This window comes from Haemaphysalis longicornis, unplaced genomic scaffold, assembly GCF_048455015.1.
Source record: "Haemaphysalis longicornis isolate Haplotype H1 unplaced genomic scaffold, Haemaphysalis longicornis Haplotype H1 scaffold_1, whole genome shotgun sequence".
NCBI classification, from domain to species: domain Eukaryota; kingdom Metazoa; phylum Arthropoda; class Arachnida; order Ixodida; family Ixodidae; genus Haemaphysalis; species Haemaphysalis longicornis.
The window spans coordinates 57,434,616-57,461,438 of NW_027526203.1; the positions used below are offsets into that span (position 1 = coordinate 57,434,616).

The 26,823-nt window shown below is 47.4% G+C and overlaps 1 protein-coding gene across 2 annotated transcripts in view; it reads right to left on the reverse strand.

The window, feature by feature from the left end:
• The window catches only part of LOC144176490 (cytochrome c oxidase assembly protein COX18, mitochondrial-like), a 62,521-nt gene extending 36,012 nt beyond the window's left edge, over window positions 1-26,509 (reverse strand). For both annotated transcript variants that reach the window (XM_077705215.1, XM_077705214.1), the window contains exons 1-4: window positions 25,925-26,509; window positions 19,447-19,594; window positions 15,279-15,403; window positions 671-781 (exon numbers count right to left, since the gene is read on the reverse strand). In XM_077705215.1, coding sequence (XP_077561341.1) covers window positions 671-781; window positions 15,279-15,403; window positions 19,447-19,594; window positions 25,925-26,374 — 834 coding nt within the window. In that variant the 5' untranslated portion in view covers window positions 26,375-26,509. The remainder of the gene's footprint in view (window positions 1-670; window positions 782-15,278; window positions 15,404-19,446; window positions 19,595-25,924) is intronic.
• Between the last annotated feature and the right edge of the window lie 314 nt (window positions 26,510-26,823).

A 26,823-nucleotide genomic window follows, 5' to 3' on the forward strand; every position in this document is an offset into this window, starting at 1 on the left:
AGGGTTCCCGCGAGGGGAGGTGGGCGTACTTTTTTTCATTTTCTTTGATGCCTTGACAAAAATTTTGAATTTGATAATTTTTTTTTGCAATCATTATTTATGAAAAAATGATTAAAAGCATTGTGGCTAGAAACGGTGTTCAATCATCTGCATATTATGTCACTGCAATAGGTGCCTAACCAGTATGTTGAGCACAAAAAAAAATGGTGTGTTAGACCCCGAAAAATCAGTCAATTTCCCGCAGCAACGAAAGAGTTGGGCACATCTTGTCTCATCGCTAAGTGACAACACATGCTACAAGCTGCCTTGTTTGCTTTCTGACAGTAAGGTGAACAAATGAACGACCACAGATTGTGATTGCGGGTAAGCACAAAGCCACAAAGTGCACACCAGCCTGAGCTCGATTTCACCAGCTTCGTCGCCAGGGGGCAGCGCAAAAACCACATAACGGCCTGATGAACCAGTCACAGCAATGGAAAGCCTCTGACATCTTAGATACACTTTGCGAAGAGGAGTAGAAACTTGAAAACATTAACTTGCCATTCTCTTCTTATTACCTGCATAATTACTGTGATGCAAGCAACAGAACCCTTTGCCTGCAGCCTCCTCGGCCAAGCAGCATGGCCAAAGGAGGCCGACGGGAGGGAGCCAGGGGATGGGAGCGACTTACGGCAGGCATGATCCAGGCAATGGGCACACTGACGAGTGCCAGACCACGGGTCAGGTTGGTCACCCACCTCCGCAGCCAGGCCATGCGCTTCTGCCTCTGCAGCACGTGGAACTGCACCAGAGAAGGACTCCTGGCACTCTCTGTATCTGATCCCTGGCACCGAGTTTTCTCCGCTCCTAGGCTTCCTGTGCCCTGTCCCAACCGTTCCCGGCCTGTGTGCTCCAACGGCCGAGCGCCTTCTGTCCTGCTCGAATCGACTTATTTTGAGCTATAATGCCCTCTATGCAAGTATGACGGCTGCGTAATTCCAATCCTTTAGTGCGGCACTTATCACTGAGCAGAGCGTCACTGCTGCAACTGTAACAATGTGCTTGCCAGTCTGCACAGCAGCCACTCTTCTTCAAAATATATACATATGTCCCTTGTAACTGCGCTGTTTCAGCATGCTATTCCGAACTACTATATTTGTTTTTTAAACAGTACACAATGGCCACACAGGAACTCCCGAGCTCAGCATTACTTTTAAGCTAGGAATTTTTCGGACACCGTGTACGGGCACCATTTTTGTTTTCGCCTCCCCTCAAGGTGCCTGCACTCAGCCCAAGGCACCAACATAGGAAGAAAGGCGCTATGTTCATACCGGTTCCAACAAACTTGAAAAAGAAGCCATGGTAAATGTTGTCAGTTGGGCATGTTGCAAAACACCAGAATTTTTTGTGTTGTTGTGCCAAACTATAATTGGATAGGAATAATCAACAAACAATTTCAAGTCTAGTTTAGACAAAAAAAGATGTCAGGCAGGCAGATGCAAAAACATTGATGTATGCATCTGCTTTCTGCTAACGCTGCTTCTAGGTTTGCACAAAAAACACTGTGTGAGCCCGTTTCTCTGATTCTGGGTTAAAAAGTATGGCCACTGAACAGCCTCGTGAGCAAAACCAAGTAGCATGGAATATTGTCCCCTCGCCACCAACCACTGATTAGAAGACCACCACCTTGCTCGGGGTGGGTGGGTTTTCTAGTGCCAATGTCATCGAAAAGCAGTTCAACTTCAAGTCAGTTGACTACCAATACCGTATTTTTCGGTGTATAAGTCGCGGTTTTTTTCAGAAATATTTGTTGGTGCGTCTTATCCACCGGTGCGACTTATGTATGGAATAATTCCAGTTCGCGGCGGCCGCGCGTGGCCAGCGCACGTTGAGACACAGCTCTATGGTGTAAATTAATCCCAAGTCCACTGCTACGGCGTTTCTCATAGCCCATATGTCGCTTCAGGACGTTACACCTAAGAATTTGCAGCTTTATCTAGTCAAAAACAATGATAATGGCCTGCGACAATCGCACGCCACTTCATGCCATGCACAGTAACTACAGTTCAGAATAAATTCAAAGTAACATCACACTGGGTTGCAAAAACAAAATGCAGCTTATGAATTATTACAGAGAGTTACTCTGAAGGAGGTAAACGTGCTGCTAATTTTTAAAATGACAGCTGACTGATAAGTTTCGATTTTCGGGCCGCTTCCAGTCGCGTCACTTCCGTCCGCCATGACACCTTTATTGCGCTGATTTATGACATCACGCAAGAGACGCGCAACGTTTGGAGAGGTGGCCAAATTAGTCTCCGACTCTTGGTACTCCATTTCTACCAAAACAGTTGTAGCCGGTCCGCGAGTGGTAACGATGTTGGTGTAAAGACATTAGATAGCCGGAGGACGACAGTGATGTGCCCGCGGAACTCCCACTGAAGACATACTGAATTATTTGTTAGTGAGTCTGAGGAAAAAGACTTCGATGGTGTTGCCTAAACGCTGTCCGTAAGTACATGCCATCTCTGTGTATCAATAAACCATTTTTGAGAAGTTGGTTCAGTGTAGACTTTGGGTGTTATATGCCCGTGTCTAGCCCTCCCTACCAGGGGATGCGTTCATAGGCGGCGGCTGCCGCAACCATGTACTTTCGCTGTACTTTGTAACGATCTAATTCACTGTGAGTTTACCTAGTTAACAAGTGCGTCTTATATACCGGTGCGTCTTATACACCGGTGCGACTTATATACGTTTTTTTCGGAAAAACTGACATTTTGAGGGGGATGCGACTTATACAAAGGTGCGACTTATAGACCGGAAAATACGGTAATATAAAAAAAGAGAGGAAACAAAGAACAAGACAAGACATGCATCATTCTTGTTTATCGATGCCCCCATGATGAATTATTTTGCCGTGCAGCTGCGTGATGTTATCAATGAAAACCTCGAACAAGTAGGAGTCACTGTGAATGAACTCTAGAGGAGTTCACCAATCTTGGGGTTACGAATCAAAAAGGGATAGTAGAAGCTGACTGTAAATCAAATCAAATATTTTCGAATTCAAGTATCCTAGCTTTAGTGTGCATAAAACTTGTAGAAGACAGCTACGAAAAAGAAAGGATAACTTAGGCTGTCAGGACTTGGCACATCTTCATGAAGGTGTTCATGCAGTCGACTCCCGTTACTACGAAGTCCACGGAGACCCCAAAGTTGGACTGAAAACATGGAGGGAAGGCAGAGATGGGTGCTGGTTCGGGGAACTGGTGGATGGCTGGTCGTTGCGTGCCCCACGCGCACAGGCGATGCGATTTGGAAAACTTGGAATTGACCAAACTTCCAATTAAACAGAAAGCACAACAACAGCATTACTATTACTCCGCAACACATCTCCCTTCTTCATTTTCAATGCCAAGTCGAGCGTACAACACGGATTGCCATGATAGCGGATCATTCAAATCGAAGCATCCAGCACACAAACTGCTTATACTGCGTTGTGTGCACAAAGAAGGTTGATGACCTCAAAAGAAGAGACGTTGGCACCAGTCTCGACTAGCCTACCGCTTTACCAACTGCACGCGGCCTCAGTTGCAACGGCGCAGTTTTTAAGCTTGATAATTTTCAATTTTATCGAAAAAGGACAGTAACCTCAATGCTTTTTACTTGATATAACATCCGATAAGCCGATATAATGGGTTTTAGTTTCGAATTATCGAGCATTTACTTTTCGTTGGATTGCATGAATTGCTGGGACCAGCATATCCCATCTAATTGACAGAAAAATGTAATTAAGCAACTTTGATTTATCGAGAGTTGACTGCACTAGTGCTTGATAAACAAATGGCACAACAAATTAAAAATAAAAGATTAACACAGGGTGTCAAAGCAGAGGAACCCAAATTTGGCCCACGTTGCCAGGAACAAATGTGGGTGCCTCAACATGCTGCAAACACAGGAAGTATGTCGGACTGGCTGCAGTCCCTCTGGCCACTGAGAAGAGGCCCTTGCTAGGCACACTACTGGCAGGCCTGACCAGTACATTTTACTGCGAGCATTGCCAACAAATACAGTAACACCGAGGTTAGCGAGGTTAGGTTAGCGAGGTTAGCAAGGTTAGGAGGGCAGGCGAAGCCTTTACGGTGCTGAAAAATGGACACGTCCTATGTTACCGTGGTCTAGAGGACAGAAGAGAACTGACCCGCCGCGGTGGCTCAGTGGCTAAGGCGTTGCGCTGCTGAGCACGAGGTCGCGGGTTCGTTTCCGGGCCGCGGCGGCCGCTTTTCTGATGGAGGCGAAAAGCAAAAACGCCCGTGTGTACGAGATTTCGGCGCACGATAAAGATCCCCAGGTGGTCAAAATTAATCCGGAGCCCTCCACTACGGCGCGCCTCATCGCCTGCGTTGCGTTGGCGCGTTAAACCCCACAATCAATCAAATCAGAAGAGAACTGGGAGTGGGATTTCTAGTCAATAAAAGCATAGCTGGCAACATAGAAGAATACTATAGCATTAACGAAAGGGCAGCAGATCTTGTAATTAGGCTCAATAAGAGGTACAAGCTCAAGGTGGTGCAGGGCTACACGCCCACATCCAGCCACGACGACCAAGTAGTGGAACGCTTCTATGAAGATGTGGAATCGGCAATGGCTAAAGTAAAAAAAACACAGTATACCGTAGTTATGGGGGACTTCAATGCTAAAGTAGGCAAGAATCAGGCTGGAGACAAGGCAGTTGGGAACTATGGTCTGGGCTGTAGAAATAGCAGGGGGGACCTACCAGTTGAGCCTGCAGAACGGAATAACCTCCGCATAATGAATACCTTTTTCTGTAAACGGGAGAGTCGGAAGTGGACTTGGAGGAGCCCGAATGGGGAGCATAAAAATGAAATAGACTTCATATTATGCGATAACCCTGGCGTCGTGCAGGATGTGGAAGTGCTCGGAAGGGTAAGGTGTAGTGACCACCGTATGGTAAGATCTCGAATTAGGCTAGATTTGAGGAGGGACCGCAACAAGCTAGTACGAAAGAAGCCGATAAATGAACTAACAGTAAGACGTAAAGTATAAGAATTCAGGATCGCGCTGCAGAACTGATATTCCGCCCTTAACGAGGAAGCCGAGCCTACGACACAGGAAGCCAGCGACAACCTTACACGCATTATCACGGAGTGTGCAGTAGAAGTCGGGGGCACTATGGCTAGACAGGATACTGGTAAACTTTCACAGGAGACGAAAGATCTAATCAGGAAACGGCAAACCATGAGAATCTCTACCGCAGCTGACAGAATAGAACTAGCCGAGCTCTCGAAGTTAATCAATAAGCGTAAGACAGCTGACATACGGAAGTATAATATGGAGAGGATCGAATACGCTGTAAAGAACGGAGGTAGCCTGAAAGCAGTGAAGAGACGTCTTGGTGTGGGGAAAAATCAGATGTATGCACTTAAGGATAAGCAAGGCAATGTCATCACAAATACGGATAAAATAGTCACAGTGGCCGAGGAGTTCTATAGGGATTTGTACAGTAGCCGGGACATACAGGATAATGCCGAACGAGACAGTAGTTCAGAGGAGATAGACATCCCACCAGTAACGACCGAAGAAGTAAGGAAGGCTTTGAAAGAAATGAAAGGGGGCAAAGCACCTGGTGAGGATCAGATAACAGCAGACCTCTTGAAGGATGGCAGAGAAATTGTACTTGAAAAACTGGCAAACCTGTATACGCAATGCCTAATGACCGCAATGGTACCGGAATCTTGGAAGAACGCGAACATCATCCTAATCCATAAGAAAGGCGACATGAAGGATTTGAAAAATTACAGGCCGATCAGCTTACTGTCAGTCATCTACAAGGTATTTACCAAGGTAATCGCCAACCGAATTTCTGCAACCTTAGATTTCAGTCAACCTAAAGAACAAGCAGGGTTCCGTAAAGGTTATTCAACAATGGACCATATTCACACGATCAATCAGGTAATAGAGAAGTGCACTGAGTATACTGAACCCTTATATATAGCCTTCATAGATTATGAGAAAGCATTTGACTCGGTCGAAACCCTAGCAGTCATTCAGGCATTACGGAACCAGGGGGTAGATGAGCATTATGTAAGAATACTAGAGGATATCTACAATGGGGCTACAGCTACCATCATCCTCCATAGGGAGAGCAGTAAAATACCTATAAGGAAGGGCGTCAGACAAGGAGACACAATCTCTCCAATGTTATTCACAGCATGCTTACAAGAAGTATTCAGAACGTTGGATTGGGAACAGGTGGGAGTAAGGGTTAATGGAGAATACCTCAGTAACCTCAGATTTGCTGATGACGTTGCCTTGCCAAGTAACTCGGGGGACGAATTGCAAAGCATGCTTTCCGCACTGGGCGTACAGAGTAGAACCGGGGGCCTGAAAATTAATATGCAGAAAACTAAAGTAATGATCAATAACCTCGGGACAGCACAGCAGTTTGAGATAGGCGGCAAGGCAGTGGAAGTGGTAAGCGAATATATCTACTTAGGCCAAGTTGTGACCCCAGATCCCAACCATGAGGCAGAGATAATTAGAAGGATCAGAATGGGGTGGGGTGCATATGGCAGACATTCTCAGATAATGAATAGCAGCCTACCATTGTCGCTGAAGAAAGTGTATGACAGCTGCATCTTACCGGTACTCACCTACGGGGCAGAAACTTGGAGGCTCACTAAGAGGGCTCAACTTAAATTGAGAACGACTCAGCGGGCAATGGTGCGGAAAATGATAGGTGTAACATTAAGGGACAAGAAGAGAGCGGAGTGGGTCAGGGAACAAACACGTGTTAAGGACATATTAGTAGAGATTAAGAAGAAGAAATGGACGTGGGCAGGGCATGTAATGCGAAGGCAAGATAACCGCTGGTCATTAAGGGTAACAGAGTGGATCCCTAGAGAAGGTAGAGAAGGCAAGCGTTGCAGGGGGCGGCAGAAAGTTAGATGGGCAGATGAGATCAAGAAGTTTGCGGGGATAAATTGGTCACAGTTGGCACAGGACCGAGGTAATTGGAGAATAATGGGAGAGGCCTTTGCCCTGCAGTGGGCGTAGATAGGCTGGTGATGATGATGATGATGATGATGACAGTAACACCCCAGTGATACGATCATGGCTGGTATGAATTCCGGTGTGATACGAATTCGTAATATTCCCCAGCCAAAATGCATAGCTTACAACACAAAAAGCATTAGCTGTTCCAAACGTGTTGCCGCGCCGCTGTGGATCATATGAACGCATCATCTACAGCTGGCGGTCGCAGACCGAGCGAAGCGCGCGAGCCGAGCCGGCAGAGAGAGCATGATCCGGGCGGGATCCACGTTCGCCAAGCCCAACCGGCTACACAACGCAGCTGCGCGATCTCTCACTGGTCCCTCCGTCTTGAGGACTGGACCGCGCTTGGCGCGCCACGGGGGAGGACGGCAGAAAGCGCCCTTGAGCCACCCATTCGAGCCAGCCCGACTTGTTTTCCGTGGGGTGAGCGCACCCCCGACCCCCACCTCACGTCGTGTGGGCCCAACCCTTGCTTTTTTTTAAAGGGACACTGAAGTGATTTGTAAACAATGCGGGATTACGAGCGCAAACTGTAGTCCGGAGTCCCTGGGCCCTGTTTCGACCACTCTGTGCGCGTTTACGCGAATTTATTTAGTAGAAAAATCAATTCGAAAATGCTATCCTCCTCTCGTTACGCTCGCCCATTTTCTGTGGTGTTTTCGTGTGACGTCAGCAGGAGAGGAGCTGACAATTGGCTGCGCTACTGCACGGCTCGCCGACATTCCGCGACCGAGTCAGTCGGCCCACCGTTTAGTCCGCCGGCCGCCAACGGGTCGTCGCAATTCGCTCGATCAGTTGAAACTAAGCCACAACACGTTTGGGAATGGATGAATGCGCCTTTATTTACTTCGTTAGTTTGTACACTGTATCTAGCTCCAAGTCAAGGTCGCTTCACACAAGCGCTGCACAAGCGCAGATGCGACGCTTCGCTGACTGGTACGCCAGTAGGAAAATATAAGGCCTCTTCAAGGCGGGAGAAGAGTCAGCGAAGTCAATATAGGTACTAAGGAAATAAAATCAACTGATATTTTTACCGTACAGCGTAAAACTAGGGTGCGGGAAGCACTTTTTTGCGCTGGGCGAACAAGCAGAGCGGTCAGCAGCACGACTACGCATCTGCGAACGCTTTCCCATATACGAAATGCAATTGCTAGACGTGAGCTATTTTGGAAACTCGGGGGACGCTTACTGCACGAGCGCAATACAACAAATAGTCACCTAAGCTGCTTGAAATACTAAAACTAAATAAAAGTGTAAACTGGTTATACATTATACACCTTATCTTTTCCATCCCCGCCAGCGGCCCCCTGTGGCCTAGTCGTCTCGGCTGCTAGGTATGTCATCGCAAGTGTTTTGCCAGTCACAAGTTCGAATCGCCGCGGGTACATGCTTTTTTTTTTTATGAGTTAACTTTTTTGTTTTTCGCCGATGTTTTCTATACTGGGTTCACCTTTTTTTGGGCCGCAACGTTCATTGCTCCACGAACTAGTCCACAGAACTCGCGCAGGCTGGCACTGCAGCGCTAGCGAGTTCTCGTTGGCGTGCTGTTGCCATAAGCACCGACTGCTTGCGGGCAGTGGGCACAGGCCAGAATCAATAGACCCTTGGCCTCGTGCGAACACGCTTTTTACGATACAGGCATGAGCGAGGCAAGCTCCAAATATGGGGGAAAAGCTCATGCATTTGAGCGTCTGCGGGGACGCGGAGGGCGCTCATGCACTGCGTAGGCCTCAGATAGTGAATGCTACGATTCCAAGCCGTCCTGGGAGGCTTATCTTATGCATTTTACAGCCGACAACATGGCAGAAGCGCGGTACTACGATAACTGGGATATTGAGAATGCCCATCCAACGAGCCATCGAATGTCAAACATGTTCTTTTACAGACCGAAACCGAAACTTGTTTGATTGCTAACCTTGGGCATCGTCCAATCACGGCGCCCCCTCCTCCCAACGTCACAGCTTAGTTTGTGCGGCCGCCGCAAACCGCGCATGGTAGTTTTTCTTCTTTCGCGCTTTGTAAAATAATTACCGATTTGTCAACCGGATAAACGATGAAAAGTGTGCTAATTTGAGCCAGTCTACACAGTGCAAGCAAAAATGGGAGCTTGACAAATTCACTTCAGTGTCCCTTTAAACGCTCGTTGTCATCCTCTCTTTGTCTGTGTTGTCAACCTGTGTTAGCTTGCACTTTTCGCTTCAGGGTGGCTCAAACAATCGCACACTTGCATGCCGTCTGCTGCCGGCATGACCAGTGATGAATATGACGACAACTGCAGCAGCAGTCCACGATGGCTGAAACACACCTGGTACTGACGCTCGACGTGCTGAGGCATGCAGTGGCGGTTGAGAACATTCATGAAATCACTTGCACACAATTTTTTGCCGCCAAGAAGTCGATCACTGAAGATTTAGTAAAAAAAAAAAATGCAGACAGATATAAGGAATTTTTTTCTCGTGCAAACAAATTTATTTATCTTTCATTTTGTGTATGTTTTCATGATACGAATATTTCACACGACCCCGTGAAATTCGTATCACAGAGATTTTACTGTAATAACACTTTAGTCCCCGCTAGTGACGCTACACTGACAGGAAACTTATTTTCTTCCAACAAATTTCGCACAGGTAGCAATGCACTTCAGATAACACTCATTTCACCCAAGGTTTGCATGTGTTAAGCTTTCTTGCAAAGCTTTTGCGCTGTGCAAAAAGCTAATGCACAGAGGCATGCCCTGTGGTGAAGCTTGTACATTTGCGTGTTGTGCATCATGGCCAACTTTTATTGCTCCTGCAACGTTCGAACATTGATACCGGCCGCCGACGGTGTGCACCGAAACCTGGAAGAGCCGACGCGTGTCCCACCCCGCATTCGAGCAATGACTGCCCTCGGGAGACATCACCATGCTGACCCCCGGCGCCCGGTGGAGGCGCGCAATGACCGTCCAGCTGCTAGAGAGGGTAAGAAGGCTCGCATGCCCCTCGTTCACGGGGTACAAGCTGTGGGCTTAAAGCTGAAGCCATCGAAGTGCCAATTTCTTCAACCAGAGGCCAAATATCTTGGGCATATCGTATCCGCTGAGGGGGTGCGACCTGACTCATCTAAGAAACAGTGCGCGCTGAATTTCCCTGAGCCTAGAACAAAGACAGAAGTGAGGCAATTCCCGGGCCTACTCCCTTTCTACCATCAACACATACCGCAATTTGCCAGGGAGGCACGGCTGCTCACACAGCTAACCATTAAGAAACCGTTCCACTGGGAAGCAAAGCAGCAACAGGCCTTCGTGACAATGAAATGCAAGTTGGTTGAAGCTCCCGTGCTTAAGTTTCCAGACTTCAACCGGCCCTTCATGCCTGCGACGGATGCTCCCAAAGCAGCTGTAGGGGCAGTGCTGTCACAGGAGTTTCGCAGCAAAGAACACCAGTACGCCAGTAGGCAGTTGAATTCGGCTGGACAGAAGTGTGGAACTACTGAACAGGAGTTCCTCGCAGTAGTGTGGGCTGTGCGCCCTTTCAGATGCTACTTGTACAGGTGGCACTTTCACATACTGACTGATTGCCAGCCTCTCAAGTGGCTGATGAACACTTGGACCCGAGCTTGAGGGTAGCTAGGTGGAACCTGCTTTTGCAGGAGCATGACTTTGAGATTGTTCACGGGTTAGGAACAACCAATCAGAACGCAGACACCCTAAAAAGAGCACCCGTCCAAGAGGCAGACATCTTTGTGCCATCGGCGGAAGAAGCCTGTATGAAACGAGAACAACGCGATGATCAACAACTGAAGGCGATCATCATGTCACTGGAAATGGGTGCTACCAACGGGCGATATTTCTTAGATGAAGGGATACCCTTAACTCTTTCCTGCCTGCGGGACAATTGACAGATTTTTAGGGGTCCAAGAAAACATTTTTTTGTGCTAAAAAAATTGGTTAGGCGCTAATTCCAAGAACACAAAATGCAGATTATTTAACGGCCTTTCCAATAACACCATTTTTTTTAAATGTTTTCATATATCATAGTCGTAAAAAAATATATATAAAAATAAAAATTTGTCAAGTTGTCGAAGAAAATGATAAAAAAGGAGTTGTGTATAACAAACCACCGGTAGTACAAAAAAAATGTCGACTTTTGCGGAACGGTTTGTCAGATATAAAAAAAAAAATTTCAGCATGCCTGGTGCTCGTGTCATGTGGTAAAGCCCAACCTCCGTTTCAAAATGTGCAATTCCGGGTGGTTCTCTGCAAGAAATCTGGAGGTTTGACATTATCAGAGGCACCAATTTGCCCCCACGTAATGTAAAAGACATCTTGTCAATGACTGACTTTGCGTCTACAGCCAGCACAGTATTTGGGACAAACACGCAATGCGGAAAAACATGCATGAAGTTGATAACGGAACTCCGTGGTTGATGCTAAGTTGACATCCACTGTCAGCTATCTATCAAAACACAAGGTTGCGCTTCGTTATCAACTTCTGACTCGCTATTGTGGCCTTGTTTTCAGGAATTGTGTGCGATGCACTAGAATCGTGCCCTGCAAACTTCGGCCGAATAGCTGTTGCGCGATAAAAAAGATCAGCAGTACGAGCCTTCTGCATTGCAGCGCCACCTAACATTTCTGAAATGGAACAGTACAAAACTTATTGGAGACTCCGCCTGAACAGACAGTTCAACTAAGAAGCAATGCTAGACCTCCGGAGATACCCTGTATGGAAATGAAATTGGCAGGCGATCATCTGGCGGTGTGTAAGCCTGGTTTGAAGCGCTTTTCTCGTCAGAACAGGTATCTGGCGGCTGGATGTTATCTTTTGAATTGCACAGGAAGTTCTTATCGCAGAAATCGGTTTAGGGTTGGGTGAAATCAGAAGCGGCCTGCTTTTTTCGAGGATCAGTAGCAGACGCTCAAGGCGCCATGGCAGGTAGGCTTGAAGTTGGGTAGCGCCAAATATGAATTTCGCAAAGCAGAAACGAAACCAAAACTGTTGTAAACTGTTCGCGAATTGTCCTGTGGTAAGTAGAACTACCACACAACTTAGAACAACATGCGCAAACTAAAACGGGTACAAGAGAAGAAAGCAAAAACATAGATGAGTCAAAGTGCTACTATCAACTGAACATTTATTACAGAGAGCAGACTACCCGAGAAATTATAGAAACCGTGGAAATTCTTAGATTAGGTGATGACCGTATCAGTGATCCCACTGAATCACTGTCACAAAAAGAACTGCACTATCTATCGGCTCATGGCGAATGGGTGTAGAATAGCTGAGTGTTCCAAGCGACAATGTTTAATTTTTACGGCTATCTTTTATGGCTACCTGATATCTTCCTTGTATTACAATGACAGCGTGTTAGTGTATATAAGCGGTGTTGTCTTAAAATTAATGTTCAGTTGATAGTGCTGCTTTGACTCATCTATGTTTTTGCTTTCTTCTCTTGTACCCGCGTTAGTTTGCGCTTATCGCCAATGCAATGTACTATCAACTTGCCCAAGCTCCTGCTCTTGCAAGTTTCATAAAGTAGCTTTGCAAACAGGCACTGCTTGACATTTTCAGCCGATTTCAAGGATTATTACTGTCAGAGTGCGAACCTGACAATTGAAAATCATTTTCTAATTCACCATTCATGCCCTGATAACAAAAACCAAACACTGATGCAAAGTAATCACGAGTGGCACGCATTCTTCATTGGTAGCAGTGACATGCGATGACTACGCCCCTTTTCCACACCCAGGTGATGCAAACGCGTGTCAAAAATCACGTTTTTGTTGCAAAAATGAAAACAAAACTGATTTTGAAAGGGCATCTTCTGAGCTACCTCTAAATAGCTTTACCTGTTCCAGCAATGCCTGGAATGCTACGAAACGGGGCTCCCAAGGTATCGTTCAAATTGAACGATTTTGAATAGGCACGGTAATAAAAGAGTTAAGACACAGGGACTGTCCTGACGTGGTGCAGGGGCGATTAGCGGTACCCGCCTCAATGAAGGGGAACTGCTTCGGCTGCACCATGGCGCCCCGTACACAGGGCACCCGGGGACACGAAAAATGCGCCAGAGGATAAGTATGGCCTACTTCTGGCCAGGCATGTGGGCAGATGTCATGGAGTACTGTCGAAAGTGTCGTTCCTGCGTTATTCAAAAGAGCCTGAAAAACAAAAAGCCAGTGCCGCTGCAGGTGTTCGAAGAGCTCAAATCCCCTTTCCAGTGAACAGCCATGGATATAGCGGACCCTTACCGACGTCCTCGGCAGGGAACAAGTACATTGTGGTCTTTGTAGACCACTTGAGTCGTTATGCTGAGGCTTTCCCGCTCCCACACCAAAAAGCCGAAACGGTCGCTCGAGAGTTCGTAGAGAAAATGGTCCTCAAGCACGGGGTGCCCGAGCAGCTGTTGACGGACCAGGGCATGAATTTCCTGCCCCCGCCATGAAGGAAGTGGACTACCTATGCAATAAGAAGCCACAGGCCACTGCATATCACCCTCAATGCAATGGGGCCGTGGAGAGGCTGAACCAAACTCTGGGAACAATGCTGCCTCACTATGTCGACCACGATCAGAGGGACTGGGATGAGTGGCTCCCTTTGGCAGCGTTTCCTTACAGGTCCATGAGGGAAGAAATGCGACTCCCTTCTTCCTCCTTCACGATCGCAGCGTATCAATGCTGGATTTCACAGGCGTGTCTCCCAAGACGCTTTATGGCCCACTCGAAAGCTACCGCGCAAAGCTAGTAATGTCTCTCAGTTTCCTGAGAGAGAGTCTGAGGCACTGAATAAAGCGGCGGTAAGACGAAAGGAGTGTTTTGACAAGAAAAGCCACGACGCACCGTACAATATGGAAGACAGGGTATAAGTGAGAATAAAATACCAGACCCCTGGCCTCACGAGGAAACGAGCGCCAAAATGGAAGGGTCCTTTCAGCACCGCTGAGAGGCTCTCAGAGTGTGAAAGGAATCAGACGTGGGGATGAAAAAATCGTCCATGTGGGAGGACAGTGATTTTTGGAGGACAGTGATTGTGAAAGAAAGGAAAGAAAACAATTAAAAGTACTTGAAAATGAATGAAAATAAAGAAAAGTACTTGAACTCCATTAGCCAGGGTGGCTAGAGGTGTTGGTTTGGAAGGAAAACTGCTCTCCTCCTCCTCTCGCTTCCTCGTAAGCAGCGCAGTCGACTAGTTTTCCAAATGGTGGATGGGTGCGAGGCACATGCACTGCTCGTGGCGCATGCTGTCGGCGTGGAGAGCCGACGCCGGCGGCAGCTCGAATTTTCGGTGCGCGCTGTATCCGGATTCAATCGTTACATCCAATATCGCAGCACTGGAGCATTGTAATGAGCGGTTCATTTTAGTATAAACGCACACGAAAGTGGACGCTGCCATAGTTGTTCATCGTTATATCCGATATATTTTTATACACAGTATCATTATGAGAGGAGCCGACTGTAGCTCCTTTCTTGGGAGTGCAGGGAAAGCTGTGAACATATCCTGTACCCTCTGCATCGTTGGCAAATCGATGAGAAGGTGCAGGCACCGGGCACTGCACTTGGAAATTGAAGAGGTGAGTGCTGCACTGCTTGAATGAGTTCAGTGAGTGCAACTGGACAGAAGACACCAAGAGCTTCAAATATTCTCACTGCTCTAGAATTGACCCAAGTAGAGCCCGGCGTACCATCGTAGGGCGTCCCGCAGTGGCTTCGAAAACCAAGCGGTTTAAATAGTCACAACCGTTCAAAACTCATGAACCGCTGGCGCTTGTCATACATCTTCCCGTTGTTTAGCGCAAAGAGAACTTCAGGTACATTTCAGGCAAAATAATTGTAATCAACCGGAAGTGCCTGCGTTCATTTAGATCAGAATGCTCGTTGGGTTGGTTTTTGCGATAGTAAGTGAAAAAAAAGTGGCAGTGCAACGCCGACACATGCGGGAGGAAAAGCAAGCACAAAACGGACAGAACTTCCGGTGGAGCAGTTTCAGGCAGGGGGCGCGCAAGCACTGCGGAGGCGGGAAATTTGAATTGCGTTGAGTGGTAGCAGTGAGTGGATAACGGCGCTACAGCCCATTATGGCGAATCACTGCTCTGCACTTTGGAAAGATTTCACATGGAGTGGAATGGCGTTAATTTTTTTGTTAATGATTCTCCCTAGACGGCAATAAGAATGCACCGGAATTTTTGTTTATAAAAGAGGAGAAAGTTAGCAGGCGAATGCGTCAGAGCAAACGTTGTGAAGTACACACCTCAATGTTCACGAGGTTGGCAACACCGACGAGGACGGGAATGATGTGCAGTGGGTCTGGCACCGTCAGGTTTGTGAACCACAGGGCACCCCCCACGCTCAGTTCCATGTGTGTCACCTGCGCCGCTGGAAAAGAGGCAAATGGTTAGAAGGTACAGGTGCATACAAGGTTTGAAACTAGGGCCTGCTGATTTGAGTAGTGTTTTGCCTTCAGCATTAATGAGCGTCAGCTACACATTGCTTGCAATACGTCACTCCTCCTGCACCATTTGCACCACTGCAGCATGTGGAGGCTGTTTCTAGAGACAAGCGAGGCCTTTCAACCTGCTCCTGTCGCACTAATCACTGTTCGACTGAGGCATTTCGACATTGTTGCTTCTGCTAAATTGGGATCAGATGTTCACTTTCACCAGTCAATTTGACCAATTTCAGCACTAAGCAACGTGAAAATCCGTTAGTATGTATGATCATTACAGCTTTCTGCATCACCAAGTCAGGAACAGCAACTTTCTGCAGTACAAGTGCACCCATGCACCCGTAGAATTCGTAATCAAGTTTTTGCCGACTTCCTGTACTTCAGTTTCCGCGGCACATTTAAAGGAGACAAAGGATGGCTGAGTGAGCACCTATTCACTAGTTTCATTGGCATGCAGTGCATAAATCACACTGAAATTTGGGGCTAATGCTCAAAAGCTCCACCAACATTTTGTCGAGGCTAATAGAGTGAGGCGCAATTCTGACATTGTGTTTTATCAGCCGAGATGTAGAAGACCACCGCAGTTATTTTCGCATCAGAATACCTGCTGGCGCAGCAATTCTTGCCACTGCGAGTAAAAAAGCAGGTCCCGATTTACAAAGCTGTTTCCTCAGACACAATATCGAAAAACAGCTTTGGTTAGCCGGTGACTTGACCGTTATTTTTTTTTTTTTACGCGACCAAACTGCGCGTGGCAGTAATCAATCACAGATCGTGTTTGCTGTGTATTTCCGTGCAAACAGCTTCCTGCAAATTTGCCTGCTAACTTTCACCGTGCTGCACAGTGAGGATCGAATTGTAAAATCGGTTCGGAACTGCACGTTAGCTACGAAAGCTAGATGATGCACTAAAACAAGAAAAAAGTAATCTATCCACCGCGGTTTGCTCTTTTATTAGGGACACTATGCAGTTGATAACATTATACTTTCAGGTAAACTAAATCTAGCCCTCTACAAAAGTAAACACTTTATTTTGTGATTGAAAAAATTACGTAGTTTCTTGTTCAGGAAAGGAGCAGTTTTGTTAGCTTTTGCACTTTGCAAAGATGATGGCTGACCTTTGTGCAGATATGCTTGTTACCACGGGCAAGGCTGGTTTTGGTTCACTTATCAAGTGAGGAAAAGATAGCACAAATGTTTACACGGCACGGAGAACAACTCAAGTTAGGTTGTCATACTTTTGGAGATGTAAAGGGTGGTGGTGGCGGTGGGACAGCTCAAATACAGCAAATATTGCATGCAGAAGTACAAGTGGTCAAGAATTTATCAAAGATTTTTTTTCTGCGACAGATGCAATGGGAATGGTAAATGTACATGCAAGTGAGTGCTTGGCACTACTTTCACGAGTTAAAATATTATTTTCAAATACAAATAGCTTTGTAACTCCGGAAGCATCGCAAGCCCACGTATATTTAGTAGGATTCTAATCTCTTTCATTGCATAAATAATTGTGGACGTTGCTACCTATGCGGTTAAATTGAAATCATGTGATGTTGATGGCGGTACAGCGTGGCAGTGTAGCAGAGAGACCCCCGTAAACCCATGCTTCCACACGGCAGTGCGTAGTGCCAGTCGCTGAAGAAGTGCGAGCTCCATGGGACAGGTTCCTCATCTCCGTCACAGGCCATTCGAAACTTATGGCAACCCTTCGCCAGGTCCGAAAGTCGCCTGCTACAGTTACTTTGAACGCTTGCAGTTATCGGGGGCATGTGGGGATCAGGCTTAGGACCTTGCCAATGTGATGTTGGATGAAATGTGGGCAAAAAAAATTTGGGGGCAGTTGGCCTTTAATAAAGTGTGAGACACATGGAAGACTGGTGCATGCGATTCGCATGCGACTGATCGTTAGGACCGGTTTTGGCGTCGTTCACTGGTCGGAAGAGGCTCATGATGTGCGACTGGCTAGCCAGATGCAGTCGTGCCATCGTTGCGATCATCGTACGGCCACAGCCAATGAGAGCCCGAAGGTATCATCGCCGAGAAAGTTTCGTTCAAAGCCCCGATGAGGTGCCAGCGACAATTCCGAGTATTTTGTGGGGAGCAACCCTCCGCAACCGCTAACCGCCGACCTGTGCGCTCTCTGCTTGGTAGACACACGTTGCCAGCGGTACCTACAGCCTGGACGAGCAGAATGATGGGTGCTAAATGTTCCCACACCGCTGTACTGAACATATAAAAATGCAATGTATAACGTAACAACACTGTTCATTTTCCTTCCAAGTTGATAAATGTTTTCTTTCCCTGCTCGGATTTCTCTTGCACATATCTAAATAGGCCTGAGTGCGCCTAAACAGGGAGACAACCATGGAGCAAAAACAGTGGATGGAGCGGCGCCGACGACGCATCGCACACACGCATCGGACTATGTGTCTCAAATTCACGCATACGACTACTCGTGGCGACAGTCGTAACGATCAGCCACATGCCAATCACATGCTGTAGTCATTCATGTGTTTCGCACTTCACCGCTACGTTTACTAGGCCGACCAATCTACAAAGTAGTGGTGTTCTGTCTCCAGCCTTTCCATATCACATGTAAGCCACCACCACAACTGTCGTTTGGCCAAGATCATCCATTAGCAGTCAGTGCAAGCAACGTGCCCACAGCAAGCAATTGCTGAATTACTTCCAGAGCTGATTCAAAAGGCACACCAACCAAACTGGATAATTTTTCAAGCCACCGTCTAGTCATTTTGCTGGGGAGAAGGCAAAGGCCTCCAATTTCAAAAGCACTCAGGCATCAAAAGCACACAAAATTTACAATGTGTAACTGTGGTCAGGCAGTTGTGGTTGCTGTGATCTGTATGGTAAAGGAATGATACATTTTTTTCTTTAGTTGTACAGGATGCTGGACTTTCCAGAAGTAGCAGCACATTACTTTACGTCATAGCAACGCATTTATGGACCGGGAAAAAACACACCAGAGCAGCCTTCATTTGTCACTGTCTTCTTCCATGATGCTTCCACAAATGCACTACAGTAAAACCTCGTTACAAGAGACACTTGGCAATATGAGATGTTTGAATGAAAGCATTTTGGTTGGTTGTCCTATGTTCGCCATATTAGCAACATTGCATACAAGAGACCTCGGTTACAAGAGACACATTTTTTGGCTCCCTTGAGTGTCTCTTGTAACGAGGTTTCGCAGTACTTCTAACTGCCCCAGTAGGCTCAGCAAACATCCTATCAAGTGGTGATCAAATCTACCTAGGAGCGAGGGAGGGAGGAGACGGGTTAACATGCACATGTTACAAATGTGAGAGAGAGAACCTGGAAAAAAAAAAGAAGGGATGCTGTGACGACTTAAACTCCAGTGGAAACAAAACAAAAGATGTTGACTCTTCTCATGTGCTGCCAGCTCATGTGCACGTGCGTGGCCCATACTTGTGCAACATGTTCTCCAGTGGTTTGGACACCTGTGCAGCAGCTGCGACACATCACAGGTGGAGAGATCAAACTTTATTTCAGCCACTCAAGTCTGAGCCACCAATCACAGGTGTTGCACGGTGCTGGCCCCAACTATGACCTGCAATCCTTTCCCACTGTGAGGTTCAACAGTAAAGCTGACAAAGCAATGTGGAATAAAATGGCATTAACGTGATGAGTCCAAGCTGTGGCAACGATTCAAGTGCCCAAAAAGTGAAAGCAAATTGGCTCTAGACCTGCTAAACATCTGCGAACAAATAGCAACAACAACATGACGGCCTGCTCAGGTAAAAGCATGTTTGGAACGATGAAACGTACGTCACTGACCAAGTCAGTTTCTTTTCACTTGGTCAGCGACTGAGTTTCATCATTGCAGGTGTGCCTGCTACTTGTGTATGGTGGTGTGGCTGTGAAGCGGGGGGGGCAAGGAAGCCAGCACGGACGCAACGCGCTTTTTGTTGCTGGGTGCCACCCCGAGGAGCACTTGCCCAGGTCCTGGTAGGGCAGCATGAAGGCCATGTTGCGGAGGGCCACGGACAGGCTGACCCACAGGGGCAGCTGGAACAGCACCACCAGGGCCCCCTTCATCGGGTGGCAGTTGTCCCGAACCACCAGCCGCTGCAGCTGCTTCTTCAGCTGCACAGCAGAAGGCCACAACAAACTGGCGCACAACTGCTTTCTGAAACTGCAGTTTATTCAATTAAAAGCGGTCTAGCACGGCTTCTTCGAGTGGGTCCACGAACTGGCCAACCTGCACCAGTTCCGACTCTATTGAGATCACCACGATCTGGCCCCTTAACTTCAGATTCCAACAACTGGCCCAGTTATGAACTCTACTGAGAATGACCAGCCCTTGTTTATTTTCCCTTACCCTCCCTCCCCATCCCTTTCGTCCATCGTGACCAGTGGTCATCCTTTTCTAATAAAGGTTCTCTCTCTCTTTCTCTCTGCGTAACCACCACCCACCGGTATGTTCGCTCTTTCTCAGCTTACTTTCTCGACCAGAGAACCTCGTGCTTTACCTTTACCACTACAAAAGCCGGCACCTTAACATTTTGGGAATTTTAAGCCTTCTAGATGGTCTACGTGAAATTGAACATTGGTAGGTTGACATATGTAGGTGACAGATACGCCAGCCCCCGTGACAACATTTCAATGATAAACTTTCACTTGAAAACGTCAAAAAAAGTTTCCACTAATTTTTTACGTTTGTGCATTTTCAGCAACTTTTTTTCAGAATCACTGTGTTCTTGAAATGTCTCCATTCTTTGATGCAAGCTGGAAACTGTATTTGAAGTGGAATGCCCCCACATAAATCCGAGCTGCTGCAGTCCAATGCTTCCTTCTGCTTTATCAAGGGTATTGAAGTCCTGGCTACACAGGAACAAGTATGCTTCCCTTCCATGCAGATGACCTCCTTCACCATCTAACGCTGCTAGGCCTTTTACTACTGATACTGCACTTCCATTTTTTCCCCCTTTCTTCGACCCAGTAACCATTTATCCCCTGGTACTTTTGTTGCCCAGCTCACTGTCAATATGCGTTCTTTCAAGCTATTCCTCCCACCCGTTATTTTTTTGAGTGCTCAAACACCACTAACCTGCTTGACATGGGTCGCGTCCTTTGCTGCATGACACTAGCTTGTAGCAGTAAATTTTCTTCTACTTACAACTTCTTTTAATTTCCAAGTAAAGTTTGCGATACTTGCCAGTCTTGCTGCTTTTATCCCTCTGATTTCAAATATGTCATTATTTTTTCAGTTGGTCAACTAGTTCCCAAGATAATTAGAGATAATTATCCATTTTTGGTCAAACAATAGATAAAATAGTGTTGGTCACAACACTAATATTTCCCAATACTATGAACCCTGGTGAATGGAATAATCGAAGCAGTTTTTTAAAGCAAAGCTTTCTACCTCTACCCCCAAAGGGTTCTTTCGCGACCGTTGGTGTAAACACAAAACTCCCGCGAACAAATAAAAGAATTTACTGGCACCGCCAGGAATCGAACCTGGAACTAATAGCGTAACATAGCGAGAGCCCGTTGTCTTATCGATTTAGCGATGAGCCCACGAGGAGAAGGGCAAGACAAGTAATGCACTCACCAAGCACATCTACGGGTTTAATCCCTGCATTCTCGCTGAATGCCACGCCATAGCGATTATAGGAAGCTCACACCAACGCATGGCATCAAACTTCTAGTACGCCAATGTTTTAACATCTGCGACTTCCAGTGTTCACATAAAAAATCTCAGCTTCTTGTCGCCCGCCCTCATGCCAAGCGACACCTCAAGGAACACATTTTGGCGAGGCCATCACTCCAAGCCCCAGCATCAAGATCCTGGGCATACATCTTCAGGCCAACACCAAGAGCGCGCGTATCCTTGCAGCACCTCAAACACAACATCAATAAAATCATACACATAAACGCGGTTGAGCAAGCCATTGGTCTTACCATGAGTGCATCCACAGAGAGGCTGCTTAGCACAGGGACTTACAACACGGTGGAAGAGCTGATAGAAGGCCATCTTTCTATCCAGATGGTCCGAATGAGCAGAACTGCGGCGGGTCACCGCACACTTCACCAGATTGGCTGGGCAGCACAGAATGTCAGTCCGCTTGATGTACTCCTGGATGTTTGGCGACAAGAACTAAAGATGCTCCCTTTGCTTAGAAATATGTACCCCTCACACGACAAGGGTCACAACAACCACGGGCTCAAGCGCTCAACACCATCCTCGGTGGGGATCATGCAGTAATCTACACAGATGCCTTCCAACATCGAGGGATGCGGTACGCCATCATCGTGGCTACCTCCAGAACCAACCTCCTTGCTTGTGCCTCACTAAAAACCGAAGACATGACGGCAGCGGAAGTGGCAGCCATCACCTTGGCTCTCACTCAACCAGGGGTTCGTAATGTAGTCACCGATTCCCAACAAACCTAGTGGAATTACCAGTCGGGTTTGGTGTACCGACCTGCACTGCGTGTGCTAAAAAATCCACTCACCAAATGGTTCCATTCAGCTCATCTGGACAGCCGCTCACGCTTCTATGAAGGGCAACAAATAGACCCACCAAACCTGCACTTTTATTCCCCGTGCTACGGAGCCGCACGAGGAAAGTCACCCACTTGTCTCGTTCAGGGACACAACCCAGCATTATCGGCTTCTGAGACAGGCCCTATCTTCGCTATACTCTGACCTTTCCATAGAACAAAAAACTACCCTAAGGCTCATATAATCCGGCTGCTTCCCACACCCAACGCGTCTTCACTTAATGCACCCCAATCGCTACGACGCTGGATGTAAATTTTGCTCAGAAATAAGAACACTCTGCCACATAATCGGGGTGTGCGACTTTAGACCTGAGCACCCTCCTCTTTTTCCGTCAACTAGCGAACAAGAGCAATGGGAGACGCTGCTGTCCAGCCCCTGTCTGCCTACCCAGCTTCAGCTGGTGGACAGAGCACAGGCGGCGCGGACTGAGTATGGGCATTGGTGAAGAAGGAACCACTCCCCTGGGCTGCACTCTGGGCCGCTCAGTCTGAACAGAAGTAGTTCCTCCTCCTCATCCTGCTCCTCCTGCGTCTCTCTGCCGCCGATCTCGTCGCCTCTGTCCGCGACGGCACCATTCATGCATCACGAATTATTTTGACCTGACCAAGAATATCTCTTTGAGGTAATAGAGGGTGTGGTTAAGTGCATTTCACTTGTCTCTGGTTTCACTATTAGTAGAGCAGCGTGAGTGAATTTAAATGACGTCCCATGGGTAATCGTTGTGGGTGCCGCTAACAGCTTTGCTTTCCAACCACATTCACCGGGTGGATTGGCAGTAATTTTTTTTATGTATCACCCAGTGCTAATTTTACAGCTCTTTAAACTTTGGTGCTTGAAATGGGCGCTCAAAATGGTTCCTTGCCACTGGTGAAACCAAAGTTTAATGAGCTGTAAAATTAGTTCCAAGCAATGCATCAAAAAACTGCTTCAATTGTTGCATTCACCAGGGTTTATAGTATTGGGAAATTTAAAGATGACAGTTTTGTGACCAACACTGTTTTGTCTATTGTTTGACCGAAAACGGCTAATTATCTTGGGAACTAATTGACCAACTGAAAAAATAATGGCATATTTGAAATCAGAGGGATAAAAGCAGCAAGACTGGCAAGTTTCACAAAGTTTACTTGGAAATTAAAAGAAGTTGTTTAAAGACCAGTGTCCCACTTATGTTTTATAACGTTATATTGTTGGATATACTATAGCTCTTTGTTGCACCCCTTTTCCATTTCTTATACATTTCAATGTCAACAGGCCTGCGCATCGAGTCCCACTACGCTTGTCATATCTCTTCCAACTTCACTAATTTTTGCAACATTACATTGCAACATTCTCAGTGTGCGTAGTGTTGTGTTTCACGGCGCATAAGAAACTAAGGCTATCATGTGCCAAACAGAAGCTAAGTACAGGTCCGCGCAGAAGTAAACGGAGCACGGGAGCGGTGGCCGAACTGCATCTCTGCGCCGCGTATGGGCGCCGACAGGAACCATGGAGCGCCGGTCAAAGAGTATGTTCGCACTGCCCCCGCTGCCCTATCTGATATGTTTAATCGCCGCTCTGCTGGCCTGTCATGCTCAGCGAGACGGTCTTCAAAAGGCAGCGCTGGGCTATAGAGGGGCGCTGGTTGCATTGCCGCTCGCAGGCATCAGCGGCGACCGAATCCGCTGCTCATGAGCTGGACGAAGCTGCGCGTGCCCGGAAACGTGCCTTGTTGCGCGCTGTAAAGGGCGGCATAAAATTCTAGGCCCCTGCGGTTTGGCATAGCGTATTATTGCGATATAATTAATTGTAAGCCGGCAACAAAATTGCCATCTACAATATAGAAAGCACATTCACAGACATTTTCGTTGTTCAGAAAAAAACCTCGCTTACGAGATTTCTTCTTTAATTTTGGGTTTGTCCCAAGTTATTGCTGCCGGACAGTCCAGGTCTGTTCTGAAGAAAGAGAAATAAAAAAGTCCATGCGGTGGAAATTCTGTGTTAAAGGAGGCGATGGTACAATCGTTTCTTGCTATTACAGTGGGCCTCATAGGGCGCATGTCTTGTTGTCGCATTAAAACCGACGTTATTTTTAACGAACACCTTATATTAGTTAAGAAAGTGTTGCAGATTTAAATTAAACTCCGCAATGAATTGAAAGATGGCTTCACCGCATGACTTCAAAGTCTTGCATAAAAGTGCCGTCAAGGCCCCAAAATGACCGATGACAAGTATAGTCGTCATGACCGATGGCGACCGTAGTCTTAATCGGTTAATTTGGTATAAAATCTCATGGCGGCTATCATCGTCAACGGGGCCGAAAGGGTTAATGAAACAACAAAATATGAGCTCTATGAGGCCCGCTGTAATAGCAGGCAACGATTGTACCTATTCTTTACGGTGTTCTCTAATACAGAATTTCCACCGCATGGACTTTTTGTATTTCCCTTTCTTCAGAGCAGACCTGGACTGACCGACAGCAATAACTTGGGACAAACCAAAAATTAAAGAAGAAATCTCGTAAGCGAGATTGTTTTCCCGAACAACGAAAATGTCTGTGAATGTGCGTTCTATATTGTACAGGGCAATTTTGTTGCCAGCTTACAATTGATTATATCGCAATGACATGCTATGCCAAACCGCAGGGGCCTAGAATTTTATGCCGCCCTTTACAGCGCGCAACAAGGCACGTTTCCGGGCACGCGCAGCTTCGTCCAGCTCATGAGCAGCGGATTCCGTCGCCGCTGATGCTTGCGAGCGGCAATGCAATCAGCGCCCCTCTTAGCCCAGCGCTGCCTTTTGAAGACCGTCTCGCTGAGCATGACACGCCAGCAGAGTGGCGATTAAACATATCAGATAGCGTGGCGGGGGCAGTGCGAACACACTCTTTGACCGGCTCTCCATGGTTCCCGTCGGCGATCATACGCGGCGCAGCGATGCAGTTCAGCCGCCGCTCCCGTGCTCCGTTTACTTCTGCGCGGGCCTGTACATTTAACACAGGGCTGCTTCCTTGCAGATGCGCAGCATTTCCACACCTACCAGCACAGGTGTTTACTTGCCTAATTTACTCAACTCAGACCCGTACACTTTGTTCAAAGTGAGCAGCGCAACAAAAAAACATGCAGCTAGTATCGTGCTGTTTCAAGTAGGTGCAGCCAGACAAGCCTACAGCACGACACGCAGACTATGCAAGAACGTTATTGCTTGCGACAGGGGGCGTATTTACAATCGGAACTGCTCACCCAAACAGCGACTAAAGAGGCAATACACATTCCGTACCCATTTACACAACATAACCACGTGCACTTGAAATGGATTTGCTTTTGCAAGGCATGCGTTCTACTGACAATGTGCTTATGTGCAATTTTGGATAATCCATGGTGAATATTTTTGTTCTCAGCTTGTGCCCGCAATTCGATTGAACATGCCAGTGCTGCTGCTTGCTGTGCCTCTGCTCACAGCTGGGGTAAAAAATAAAAACTGAACTAGGACACAAGCTTTGCTTCCTGCCTGACGCCAGTCTCGCAGACGTTGGCACTCGTGTGTTTACTGCACTTTAAACTCCATTCATTTCGCCCTTGGATTCTAACAGAAGGTGCACTTGCAAGTCGTGATTTGCGTACGGTTTAGGTCGGTTGTTACTAGCTACTACTAGCTGCTACTAGCTAAACCTTAGACGACGCACAGCTAACTGGAACTAGCACTGGCTTGAGCTCAGACGTCCTCCACAGGACACAGGGTGCTCATTGCAGAAGGTGCGCAGTGAAAAAGCAACGCTCGTAATGATATACATAAAGGGCAATACATAAGCAGTGTAAGCAATGTCTAGCCACCCGCTACACAGGACTAGCGCTGAACATCAACTGAATTCTTTTACCCCACACGTTTTCAAAATTCACAAAGGGCGCGGGAAGCAAAGGAGAGACGACGCACGCTTCTCTTGTAGAGGTAGAAGGCCTGCTTCTCGTTGAGGTTGAACATGCGCACCGCCTGCGCCGTCTCGCGCTTCAGCTCTTGCGCAATGCCGGCCATCTCGCGGTCCAGGTTGGCGAACCTGGCAAGCACATGGTGCTGGTAGATGGACAGCGGCAGCGTTATTACAACCCGGAGAACCAGCGACGTGGCCACGATGGTCGAGCCCCACGAAAGTCCGCTCGCCGAATGCACCGCGTCCAGCAAGTCCTGCGCGTACGCCACGGGCGCCGACTGCGACAGCGTTTGCGCCCATGTCTGCAGCGAGAATGTCCGCGCCGCACACGCACGGTGGCACGGCACTGAGGCCCCCTGCGGCTGTGAGTCCGGCCCCCGCTGAAGGCAGGAAAACAACGTGCGTGCCGAGTAGCTTGCGCTGCGATGAACTCTCAGACCGCCAAATCGAAGCATGTCGCTCGTTTATTTACCATACCCAGTGTTACCAGATGCTCCAATCAAATCCCCCAATCGTCAAGTCAAACTGGTCAAACCTACTAGTCAAACCATCGCCATCCTCCGGAGCGGCACAGAAAGCGGCTAGAAGGAGGAAAGAAATCCTTGGGTCACGTGATCAAATCGTAACGTCACTTGACTTGTTTTTGAGCGCCTACGGACAACGGGACAACTCCGAAGTAGGCGCAGCATTTCCCTGGGTCCCCCGAATGAACGATTTGCGCTGTCAGTACCCAGCGTGTGTTTGTGTTTATTGCTACCTAATGAAGCTGCAGATGCGTGAATATACCGTGAATGCTAGTATTCGTGCGATCTCCCTATCCGACATACCTACTGCGACATTTCAAGAGAGTCTTGCAGCCTGAGCTCAGCGTAGATCAGCCATGCCAGTCTCCGGCGTTTGCTGT